Raw genomic sequence first — 12,209 nt, 5'->3', positions numbered from 1 at the left:
TGAGGTCTCGCTGCCCAGGTGGGTCTCGAACCCGCAGGCTCAGGCAATTCACTCACCTCATCCTCCCAAAGGCTCGGGATGACAGGCTGAGCCACCGAGCCCGGCTTCTTTTTTTCTTTATAGAGACAGTCTTGCCATGTTGCCCAGACTGGTCTCGAACACCTGGCCTCAAGCAGTCTTCCCGCCTGGGCCTCCCAAAGTGCTGGGATGACAGGTGTAGCTACTGCGTCCAGCCCTGATGTTTTCCTCACGATTAGATGGGATGCTGGGCTATGGGAAGGAAGCTTGCAGGGCTGGAGGCCCCTCTCACCACCTCCTGTCAAGGTCAGGGCCACCGCCTTCCTGTGCCCTGCCACGGCTGACACTGACCTTGGTCTCCTCCTGTGTGGTGTGTGTCAGGCATCTCCGTGGCCAGGCGACTCTTGCTCCCCTTCCGCGCTGTCCTCTTTGAAGTGGAACGTCGGGCCCAGCAGGAGAACCTCTCTTTCTCAAGGTCTGCTGATCTTGGGCTTAGTCACATCTGCAGACACCCCTGCCGCTGCTCCCGAGCGTGGGAGGAATGGGGAGCGCATGCGTGTGCCCCGCAGGGCCTCGGCGCTCAGAGCTCTGCCTGCCGTGGGCTGCCCTTGCCATGGATGTTTCCCTGGGGAGACGTGCCTGGTCGGGAATGCGCATGTGCTAGATGTGTATACTTTTTGGTCTTGTGCGTGTGTATGCACAAGTCAGATGGTTCCACAGCCGCCCTGGGGCGGGCACGACCCCCACCCCTTCCCGTCGCGCCCCTCCCCCGACTCCAAGGGCATGCCTGGGACTCCCTGTCACCGTCCTGCATGTGTGTGTTGCTGGCTGTGGGTGAAGGTTGCTGCCTTTGAACTTCATACCAATGGTGATTTCTTGCGTTGCGGCACTGCAGCCTGTGTGAATGCCCTCCCAGTTGTGGCCGTCTTCTCACTTCCATGGCTTTGAAATCTCTATTGTACGACTGGCCCTCATCTGTGTGCTGCCCTGCCACTGAGGATATTTGGGTTGTCACCAGCGTGGGGCGACCTCAAAAGCCCTGTCATCCTCTCACCTGCTGCCATGTGGGAAAGGTATATCATCCTGTTCCTGGCTATAAATAGCCGTGATGGTGGCCCTGCCTCACACTGGCACTGCTGGTGTGACCCTCCCCTTCCTGCCTGTGGCCCATGCCCTCGTCTACAGAAGAGGTGCCAGCTGGGGGGCAGGATGTGGTGGGGGCTGTGGGACCCGGGCTGCCAGGCCCCACCCACCTTCCCTACTGCCTACTCTGTCCTGCGGGTTCTGGGACCAGGTGGCCTTGGGGTCAGAGTGCACCCCAGCTGGCAAAGGCGGCCTGAACTTGAAGGGGTGGGGACAAAAGGACCCTTTTCTTACAGAAAAGGGCCATGCTTTTCCAAGGAACCACCCAGTTAAACCTGCTTCGCCGAAATGGAAGCCGGTAGTTTCTTGTGGGAGATGGAAGGAGCGACACAGGGATTTGGGGACTGAGGCCAAAGGATCTGCCACCACCTGCAGGTGGCATCCAAGGTCATCGTGGTACTGGTGTCCAGGTAGGGGAAGAGGGTGTGATGGGAGTTTTGGGCGGCTGGGTGGGTGGGGCATGGGCTGGGGCCTACCGCTTCTGCTCATGCCTGATTGGCCAGTGTCCAGGCGCATGGCCACAGCTCAGCAAGGAAGGCTGGGAAGTGTTGTCAGCACACATGCCCAGAAGGAAAGGGAGGAGCCATGGCTCGTCTCAGCCGCTGTGGGTGCTGGGTGGCCCGCAGGGGCCGGCCCAGGGGCTTTCCAGGCTGTAGAAGAGGTGGGCTGGCTCGACCCCTGACGTGGCCCCCGCTCTGGGCCCGGTGTGAACTGTGCCGGGAGCAGGTGCCGTCGGGAAGGGCTTGGGGCATGGCCAGGCAGCCACCCAGCCGCTGGAGCAGGGCCAGGCCCAGGAACCCTGGGCTGGAGGCAGGGAGGCCCAGGGGCTGCGGCGGCCGTGGAGGAGAGGGGGCAAGGCAGCTGGGCGAGGGAGGGCAAGTGGCCGGCCGCAGGAGGGCGTGGGAGGGTCCCGGGCAGGGGAGTTGGCGTGGGCTCACTTTCCAGGAGGGTGCAGTGGCCGTGGAGATCCGGAGCTGAGGAGCCGGGCCTGGACGTGGGGGGTGGGGCAGCTCTGGCCCCGCGTGGCATGCCAGTCTCCTGTTGCCTGCTGCCGTGGCTGCAGGCGATGCCGGCCCCCAGCGCGTCCCCACGGGCTTGGTCTGGCAGGAGCAGATGGCCCTTCATTTGAACCTTTGTTGAGAGTGGGCGGCAGGCGCTTTGGGCTGGAGCAGGGCGTACGCGCGGCTCGTGGCGTTCTGCTTCAGAGAGGCAGGAGCCAGCGAGCGTGGCCTGCTTCCAGGCTGCAGTGCCGGGCGGCAGCCGGCGTCCCGTCCCTGCCCACCACTTTAAGGAGCTGTTAGTTCTGTTTGAAATGTCATCGCTGGGCGTGAATTCCCGTCTTCAGATAATCGCGCCAGGCGGTGTTCCGATGAGCTTATTCAAACTGCGGGGGTCTGTGGACCCCCATAGGCTCAGGCCCGACCTGAGTCTCTCCCACCCCTCCCACCATGGGCATCAGAGGCTTGGGCTCCGAGCACAGGGTCCGGTTTCCATGGCAAACCCCCTCCCCAGTGGGGAGGCTGCTGCAAGGCTGAGAGCGGGCGGCCTGCGTCGTTGTGGCTTAAAAATCGGGTGTGAGTGCGCTCTCTCACCTGCACATTCGCCAGCAGCGGGGGATGGAGCTCTCCTGGCTCCCGATGAAACGGGGCCGCGCAGGATGGGGCGGATGACAGCGACGCTAATGGCCCTCGTTTAGCGGCTCCCCACCGAGGGCTCGGTCTGCCTGCACTGCGGCCTGATTGCGAGCCAGCGAACTTAACCCGTGCGAGCCTTGGCCTCCGAATTGCCTGAGATGCAGGGAGGGCCCTGCGACGGGCCGAGCCCCAGTGGAGCAAATAGGGGCGTGCTCCCCGGTGGCCCCAGGCCTCTGGGAAGACCATTGAACCCACGCGCGCAGCAAAGCTGCTCCCATCATTGAGGGCGTGAGTTGAGGACACCCAGAGCCGCCTCGGGGAGAGCAGTGGGGGGTCCCCGGGTCCCCAGGGGCCTGGCTGCCCACAGGCGTCTCAGGAGGCCCCGCTGGCGCCAGGTCTGGGTGCCAGTGGTGAAGATAGAGGCAAACTTGTGGAGTGGTATCGGATGGGCCTCAGCAGCCCAGAGCAGTCGGGATCACTTGGCCGTGGAGACCAATGGCCGCCAGGGCCTCGTGCCCTCGCCGCCACCTGGGACCCTGTGTGAGTGCATTTTGCCGTGGGCGCCAGCCCAGAGCCCGGCTGGCCTTCCAGGGAGCCTCTGGCACAGTCAGGGCAGCTTCTCACCCCTCCCTGGCCTCCCCTGGGCTCTTCCTCTGGGGCCCTGGGGCCACAGCGAGGCCCTGCCCCGTGGGCTTGTGCAGGCCAACCTCCCTGTCTAATCCCTGTCCGCTCCGGGCCTTTCTCTCGCGGGCCACAGCCCTTGTCCCTTCAGACACCTTTGCACCCAGGAGACCCGTCTCTGTTCTTTCCTTTCAGACCATCCTGTGTGTTTCACAGAAATAAACCAGGGCGCCCCTGGCTCGGTTACCGACAACCGCCAGGAGGCTGCGGTCTGGGCACGAGGGGGCTGCCTCCCAGTTGTTTCTGGCCAGAAACTCAGGCAGCTTGACCTTGGGAGTGTGAGGCTGTGGCAGCTCACTGGCCCTGCTTTCTCACCAGCGTGTCCAGCCGGACCATGGCTCCCCTCAGGCCTGGCTCCCACACCCTGCCTGCATCAAGACCCCACGCTTTCCCGGGGAGGTGACAGGAACAGCACTGTCAGAAACAAGCATGCACGTGACTGTGTGCTGCTGGTCTTGCCATATAATAAAAATAATTCACGGGCTGAAAATAAACTGGCACTGGGTTAGGTGCCTTTAACTGCAGACGCGACACCCTTGCCTCGGGAGGTCTGCCCGATTCAGGGGTCTGTGGGCGAGTCAGCACAGCTCCTGGGGTGTGGCTGCTGCCTCACAGCCTCCGTGTCCCTGTGGTAGCTGTCCCCCTCTGGCTCCCGCTTCCTCTGAGCGGGTGATTCCATGATGCTGTTGATCTCCTGTGTGTTTCAATAAAAATGTCATTATTTGAAATCATTGACACTGCTGGTGTAAGACTCCAAATTCCCTCGCCTGTTGTCCCGTGAAACGATCCATTAAAGATAAAGTCTCGCGGCTCAATGAGGTTCTTTCCTGGTAACTGCCACCCTGGTCGCAGGCAGATCCTATGTCCCCAACAAGTGTCTGTGTCTGTTGTGTGGAGGGTCCCTGTGCTGGGGAGGATGAGGGAGGCTGCTCTCCCCAGGACAAGGCTCCCCAGAGCGAGCGTGGGATTCTCCTCTTAGAAACAGGGCAATGACTGAGTGCGGTGGCTCAAGCCTGTATTCCCAGCACTTTGGGAGGCCAAGGCGAGAGGATTGCCTGAGCCCAGAGGTTCGAGACCAACCTGGCAACTTGGTGAGACCTCGTCTCTACAATAAATCAAAAAATTAGCTGGATGTGGTAGCATGTGCCTGTAGTTCCGGCTGCTTAGAAGGCTGAGGCGAAAGGGTCACCTGAGCCCAGCAGGCCGATGCTGGGGTGGCCGTGAGCGTGCCACTGCACTCCAGCCTGGGTGACTGAGTGAACTCTGACTCAAAAAAAAAAAGAAAGAAAGAAAGAAATAGGGCGGTGGGTGGAGCTGCGCAGCCCAGGCCTGGCTCCATATCGGAGCAGTGGGCAAACTGGGTGCATGGCCAGCCCAGCAGAAGGCCAGGGCTGAGCCCCCCCCAGAGCTTGTGCCTGCCCGGGGACTCCTGCTTCTCACGTGGGTGTTTGGGGAAGGGTGTTATGGCTTTTCCTGCCCTAGGTCAGATTCTCTGGGGTCTTACCTTCCCAGTAGACTGTGGGTTGGGTTCTTTCTCTTTTTCCTTCGCACCCATGACACGGGGACCCCAGTTGTCATGACAGTTCCAGGGCTGTTCCTGTGTGTCCTGGCCTTTGGACCTGTCCCCTTGTCTGCCCTGATATGTTTGCTAATATATTAGCAAAGTGAGACCCTGATTCAAAAAAAGTATATATATTTTTTTTTTCTTGAATCAGGGTCTTTCTTTGTATCCCAGGCTAGAGGGCAGTGGCACTATCATGGCTACTGCAGCCTCAACCTCCTGGGCTCAGGTGATCCTCCTGCCTCAGCCTCCCGAGTAGCTGGGACTACAAGCATGCCCCATCTTGCCAGGCTAATTTTTTGATTCTTTTGTGGAGAAAAGGTTTTGCTGTGCTGCCCTAGCTGGTCTTGAACTCCAGGGCTCAAGCAATGCTCCTGCTTCAGTCTCCCAAAGTGCTGGAATTATAGGCAAGAGCCACTGCACCCAGCTGAAACTTTCTTTGGGTATGATTTTATTATTCTACTACCTTGCTAAACTTTGTTTAACTCTGTAGTCTGTTTGTTCTCTTAGAGTTCCTTAGTAGAAGCTTATTGTTTTTTAAAAGTTTACTTTCCAGTGGTCCCACCCTGCATGTCTTTTTCTTGCTGTATCATGTTGGCTAGTGTCTCTAGTGTATTGTCACCAGACAGTGATAATGGGTGCCTTGCTGTGGAGTGTGACAGTGGAAAGGGCCCTCCCAGTCCTAGCAGGACTTGAATTCTGGTTGGTTTTTTTTTTTTTTTTTTTTTTTGAGTTGGAGTCTCACTCTGTTGCCCAGGCTGGAGTGCAGTGGCACACTCACAGCCACCCCGTCATTGGCCTGTTGGGCTCAAGCTATCCTTACACCTCAGCCTTCCCAGTAGCTAGAACTACAGGCCTGTGCTACCACACCCAGCTAATTTTTTATTTATTGTAGAGACGAAGTCTCGCCAAGTTGTCCAGGCTGGTCTCGAAACCCTGGGCTCAGGCAATCCACTCACCTTGGCCTCCCTCCCAAAGTGCTAGGATTACAGGCTGAGTCACTGAGCCTGACCAGGACTTGACTTTTTATACCGAATGTTTAGAATTTTATATGGGTTTTTATCTGTTGGGTGGTCTTTTTCACCCTGGGAATAGGCCCTTCTTGGTTCTGTAGTATTCTACTACACCTGATTCGGTACTATGGCATTTAGAATTTTTGCATCTGCAAGACAGGCTTATCGTTTTCTTGTGTGTCCTTATCTGCTAATGATAGGGTTTCCCCATTCATTCTTTCGTCCATTCAGAAAATAGGCCAGGTTCATGACATGAGCTTGGTGGCATGAGGTCTCCTTCCTGCCTGGCATCTGTGTGTGTTGGTGGCACTGTCCCTTTAGCTTGGAAGTAGGGAAGGACACTCTGTAGAACCACCTTGGCCTGTGCCTTTTCCACAGGGACATCTGTGATGTCTTTCCAGGATTTCCAGCTCCTCTGATGGGCCCATGTTACCTTGGTGGGCGCCTCAAGCTCCACAAGCCCGGAAGGTACTCTGAAGAGCCAGGAGAGTCTGTGACTCTGAGCCCAGCAACTTGGGCAAGGACCAGGGCTCGCCAGTCTTAAAAATTATTTTTTTGAGTCGGGGGCTGGTGCAGTGGTTCATGCCTGTCATCCCGGCACTTTGGGAGGCTGAGATGAAAGGATTGCCTGAGTCCAGGGGCTCGAGACCAGCCTGGGCAAATTGGTGAGACCGTGTCTCTTCAATAAATGAAAGAATTAGCTGGGCATGATAGTGCACACCTGTAGTTCCAGCTACTTGGAAGGCTGAGGTGGAAAGATTGCCTGAGCCCAGCAGGTCAAGGCTGTGATAGCCGCGAGCCTACCCCTGCTCTCCAGCCTGGCAACAGTGTCTCGATGCAGCCTCAATGCCTGGAGTCTGGTGGCTACCTCAGCACCATCTCTGGGCTGCTGCCTGAGGACTGTGGGTAGAGATAGCTGGGGGGGTGGCAGCCCACTCTGCAGCTTGACTGTCTTCCTGCTTAGCCAGTGCCCCCCTGCCACGGGCGGCATGCTGGAACTGCCCCATGGAGGCTCGGGCTGTGCCCCACGGCAAGGCTCTGTCTGAGGGTGGCAGTCACAATGGCCTGTCGCTTGGGGCCCCCAGCATTTGGGTCTTCTGTGGCCCCCGGGCTTGCGTGGGTGGCTTGCTCTGCTAGGTGCCCTCTGTCCAGCGTGGCACCAGATCTCAGGCACTTCCAGCATGGCATGTGTGGCTCTGCTTCCGTGTTGGTGTCCCCAGTGACAGCACATTGAATAGTGTGGGCTCGTCGTCTGCCCAGTCTGTGCAGACACTGTGAAATTAACTTCCTCAGCCTCCAGCCCATGTGGGGCTACATTGATGTCTCTGCTGGGCTGCCGGCTGGGCACTCCTTGGCAGGGGTGGGGGATACCTCAGCATCCGAGCAGCTAGGGGCCGGGTGCCTCGTGCTGCAGAGGCTGTCAGGCGGGCCACGGATGAGATTCCAGGTGCCATTGTCCTCCAGCAGAAAGTCATGCAAATTGCAGGAAAAAAATCGCCGACACCGTGCTGTCCCATCTCCTGGTTCCGAGTCACTGAGGGGTCACTCCAGAGGCCAAGGAGCCACATGAGGGCAGGGCTTGCGGATTTGCAAGCTTCTGATGGGGCTGGTGAACTTGAGAACCTCTTGCAGTGGGAGGGAGGTGGTGCTGGGAATGGCCTTGTGGACACGCATTTGCTGCCCAGATGGGGAGCCTGGGGCAGCTGGCAGGTGTAGGGATGCGAGGGTGGCCCCGTTGTGCTCACGTTTCTTGTCCTAGACTGCCCTCCCCATGGGTTTTCTGTCGACCTGAGAGACCATCCCTGCTGGCATTACCTGTCCACGCAAGGCACGGCCGAGGTCCCGGCAACCCCTACTCAGCTTCGGGCTGGAAGGTCGGACATTGCTGTACAGTGACAGGCCGGACCCCAGTGGCTGGGGCATCGACCAGGCCAGGGAAGCTGCTGCCTGCCACCCATGTCCCGCCCAGAACACCTGCCCGTCCAGCCTCCCTGGCATCCATCACTCCGTCTGCCCAGGACAGGTGGGCCCAGAACCTGCTTCTGCAGTGCACAGTCAAGGGGCCAGACTTGGAGCTGCCACAGGCCAGAGGCCACTATGGGGTGGCATCGGGAGGGCCACGTTGCATGGCCTGAAGCCTGTTGTTCACTGTCATGGTGACTAATGGCCCCTGTGCAGGTCCTGGCTCCCCAAGACGTCTGTGTTCCTTTCCTGACACACTCATTTAATTTTTAACTCACAAGGCATTTGCTTATTTATTTTCATTGTTCTTGATAATAATTCTAAGCCATTAGAGGGGAAAATTATATTCAAAAATGCTGTTTCACACTTTATTTGTTTGATGATTTAGAGCGATAGAAAATAGCACATTTGCTGGCTTTTATAGTCTGGTAATTATTCACATCCATCAAGCCATTCCAGGGGGATAAACAAAACACCAAGAAAATTACACTATTAATAGCATCCTCTGCGCGGACAGGAAGGCTCTTTCCCAGCTGGCGTTGCGGCAAGAGGACAGTGGCCGTGGGCTGGCCAGGGCGAGAGGACAGTGGCAGTGCCCGTGGGAGTGCCATTCCTTCAGTCCTGGCTCAGGCTCCGGCCTCGAGCTGCACGGCTGAGGCCTCTGTCCTGCTGAGGATGCACGGGGCTTTCTTTAGGGCCCACAGGCCCCCGTCGAGAAGGCCCCAGATGTCAGGGCCTTGCTCTCTGGGCAGCTTCATCACAACCTGGTCTTAGGCCTGGTCTCAGCACAGCCAGGCCAGCTTGGTGGGATGTCCTCAGCCTCCGGCCTCGGCGCCGAAGCAAGAATATGGGGCCTGGGTACCTCTCTGGGGCCCAACCTTCCTGTGCTCCCTACCTCCATGTGGCCTGTTGCTGTTGTCTGGACCGGGGCCAGACTCTCAGCGTATCAGGCTGGAGGGCCCAGCCTCTGTGGCTCCCTGGGCAGCCTGGGCCCCTCACGCCTCATGGGCTGGCTTGTGCATTCTTCGCTTTGCCTTTCTGGGGTGGCAGAACGTGGAGCTACTCAAATACCTCAAGGCATGCAATAGTTACCTGGGGAGGCAGAGGGGGCGGGAGGCCAGCCTCTCATGCCCGCCGGCCTCTGCCCACGCCAGGCATTTTTCCCTCTTGACCATGTCCCCGTCAGCATGTCACCGCTGCATCTCACTTCTTTCCTGCAGGCTTTGGGGCCGGTAGTAGTGTGTTAGCCATCGCGTTACTGCGTGGGCCTTCTGTCCCACTCAAGGGGGCCGTGTCCCACCCCTGCACGCCTCAGACCTCGCCTAAAGCATTTGATCTTCTCACCGAGCCCCTCTGCTCTCTCCAGTCCCCGCCCGAACACACAAGGGCTCGGCCTGCTAGAAGAGTCTTGGCACGCCAAGCTGTCCCCATGCCCTGTGTTTCTAGTTCTGTCCTCAGAAGCCCCAGCCCGCTCTCCCTGGCATGTACCTCGCAGGTCCCAGCAGCTGCACTTCCTGGCTCTGGGCTCCCCTGTTCCGTGTGTGCTGGGCTGCAGACTCTGTACCCTGCCTCTGGCTTTGCGTGAGCTGACCATGGAAGAGGGCCGGCCAGACGCAGCCCCAGGCCTCAGAGGATACCAGGAGGGAGGAGGACGTGGCCGATGTGGTCTCGGAAGGTTCTGGCCTCCAGGGCTCTAGAGGGCACAACATGGCCGGCCCTGGAGGGATGGAGAGCTGGAGCACAGGGAGGCTGGCGTGGGGGCTTCTGGGTAGGGCTGGCGCTGGACACTGAGCCAGCAATATCCCCAAGCTGGACAGAGGATAGTGGTGGGAGAGGGCTGTGGCCTGGAGGGCCATCTGTCCTCTGGCCAGTCTTGAGACAAGCATCGGAGGAGGTGTGAGGACACACGAGCCGTCGCCACCAGGTGGGGGCTGCCACGTCCAAAAGGTGGCCTCCCGGGGCCACAGACGGTAGAGCGGAGCATGAAACTTGACCTTGTGATAGACCGACTCCCAGGGAGCCAAACTGCCTCCCCGCTTAGAGACCAATAAAGGCGGTTTGGTTTTACAGCCCTGAGAACGCTCTAATAGCCAGACAGATGCTCCTGGCTCAGAGCACGGGGAACACACATCTTCAACCCAAATCACTGCCTCTTCTTTTTTTTCCTCCAGAGCCATGGCCGAGTGTCAGAGGTGCCCAGTGTGGGCTGGGGGGGCTGTGGCAGGTGACATGTGCTATTCACTCTGGGGTCCTGGGTGGGGACCCTGCTGAGCTTGTGCTCTGGGGGTCCCAAGGGGTGGCTGAGATGTCTCCCGTGGTGACTATGGGTTCTGCTGTGTGCCTGTACCCGTGCTGCCAGTGCCGGCGTGTCCCCGTCCTCTGCACTGGGTGTCCCAGGGTACCCAGAGGGCTGGGCGTGGAATAGGGCTCAAGGTCCTGTTCCGGAGTTGCTGCCCACCACAGAGCTGGGCAGCCTGTCAACGGCCCTGCGTGGATGGGCCTTGGCCACCCTCCAGCCCCCACATAGCCCTGTTTCCTCAAGGCCCTGAGCCCTGTTCTGGCACCTTCTCTTGGAGATGGAGGTTCTCCTCCAACCCGAGTCCTCCAGGGTCGGCTGGGGGCAGGTCTGCGGGCGTCAGGGCTGTCGCTGGGTACTCCAGGCGGTGGGAGGCACGCCAGCTTTTGGTGGGGGCAGCGGCAGAGTCCAGAAGGCTCTGTGGCCCTCTGTCTCCTGGCCCAGCCTTCATGGTCTCTCCGGGGCCTGCTTCTCCGAGCGTGGCCGGCCTCCCGCAGTCTGTGTTTCCCGATAACACGGCAGCCACGCTCCGATGTATTAAACTTTTAACATCCACCAGATTCAATTAATCTTATCTTTACAACTCCCAATTACAGGCGGTAATTAAGTGAAGGCAGCATTGTGGGCTGGGGATGTTGCATTAATCATCACAGCCTTGGAGCCAGAAATTGGTTCCTTCCGTTCGGCAGCGCCTTCCCAAAAGGAGCGGGACTTCCTGCTTCCCTGCGGGGCCAGTAATCCCACCAAGGTGCTTGGGATTGGGGTGAACTGTTGGGGTCTTTGTGTAAGTGATAAAAGGCCATTCAAGCAAGAGCAGCCTCGGCTCTGGACAGCAGAAAGCACCTGAGAAGCAGCGTGGAAGGTGCCGGGCAGACCTGGGAGCCGAGGGAGCTCGTCGCTTAGGCCCTGTTCCATCAGAGGCTGCATGTGACCGCTTCACCGCCCGCCCACCTTTGCTTCATCAGGGACCAGCCACCTCCCGAGGGGCGTGGGCCCCCGGCCACCTCGGGGTTCACGCTCTCCCTCTTCCTTCCCTGGCTAGGGAAGGTGGCAAGAGCGGCCGCGCTCCAGGTGCTCCCGTGTGCTCGGCCCATCCTGGCTGGGAGGGCTTGGCACGATTGCCGGGCAAGCCACGGACAGGGCTCGGAAGCCAGGCCCCTGTCGGGGACTTCTGCTTGGAAAGGGAGGTTCCCCTTGCCCAGGACCTCCTGGCCAGCTGGGTGACCCAGGCTTCTCACCCCTCCGCGCCGTGGCTCCTGGTGCCTGCCATTCCCCGGGAAGGGTCCCGCACGGTGTGTCACGGTGTCGGCGCAGCCTTCGTGGGACGTCTGTTTGCAAACTCCCCCTCACATCTTCCTTGTGATGACGAGTCTGGTGATCTCTCAGATGTAAAGCGTGTAAGATGAAACTTCCCAAGCGAGTGACACACGCGCTGTCTCGTTCCTGGAACTGCCTTTCCCTGCTGGCTCCAGCGTGAGGAGACGGATGGCGCGGCTGGAGACGGCTGGCAGCCCACAGTGGAGCCCGCCTGTTCTCGACAGCTCCAGGCTGCGCTTTCGCGCGTTTTTTGCCTTTTAGCTTCCTCGATGGTTGGTGTCACTTCACAGGGAGGGTTTCTGCTCCGATGTTCTGAGCGCATCACAGGCCACGAGCCTTCTCCTCGTCCCACCCCCACCCTGCCTGCTTCCCTGCAGAATTCTGTCCGGCAACCACTCCCGCTGCCGCCCCGTCCTCACGGTGCTGGCCACGCCATGTGTCATGTGTGTCCCGTGCGCCATCCGCATCTCTGCCACACAGGGTGGCCTTCCTCTCACGTGCCTCCCTTCTCTCGTAGGTACGCCATCCCTCCGGAGCACGGCAAGCGCCTGGAGCGGCTGGCCATCGGTAGGTGACTTGCCTGC

The 12,209-nt window shown here is 59.3% G+C and overlaps 1 protein-coding gene across 1 annotated transcript in view; it reads left to right on the top strand.

The window, feature by feature from the left end:
- The window catches only part of KDM4B (lysine demethylase 4B), a gene marked incomplete at its 3' end in the record, with an annotated part of 77,810 nt that overhangs the window by 23,198 nt on the left and 42,403 nt on the right, over window positions 1-12,209 (top strand). The window contains exon 5 of the mRNA XM_021707987.1: window positions 12,143-12,192. Coding sequence (XP_021563662.1) covers window positions 12,143-12,192 — 50 coding nt within the window. The remainder of the gene's footprint in view (window positions 1-12,142; window positions 12,193-12,209) is intronic.

The sequence above is a fragment of the Carlito syrichta genome, unplaced genomic scaffold, assembly GCF_000164805.1.
Source record: "Carlito syrichta isolate Samal-C Ts95f unplaced genomic scaffold, Tarsius_syrichta-2.0.1 Scaffold130367, whole genome shotgun sequence".
NCBI lineage: Eukaryota > Metazoa > Chordata > Mammalia > Primates > Tarsiidae > Carlito > Carlito syrichta.
This window is presented reverse-complemented; position numbering and strand designations above follow the sequence as displayed.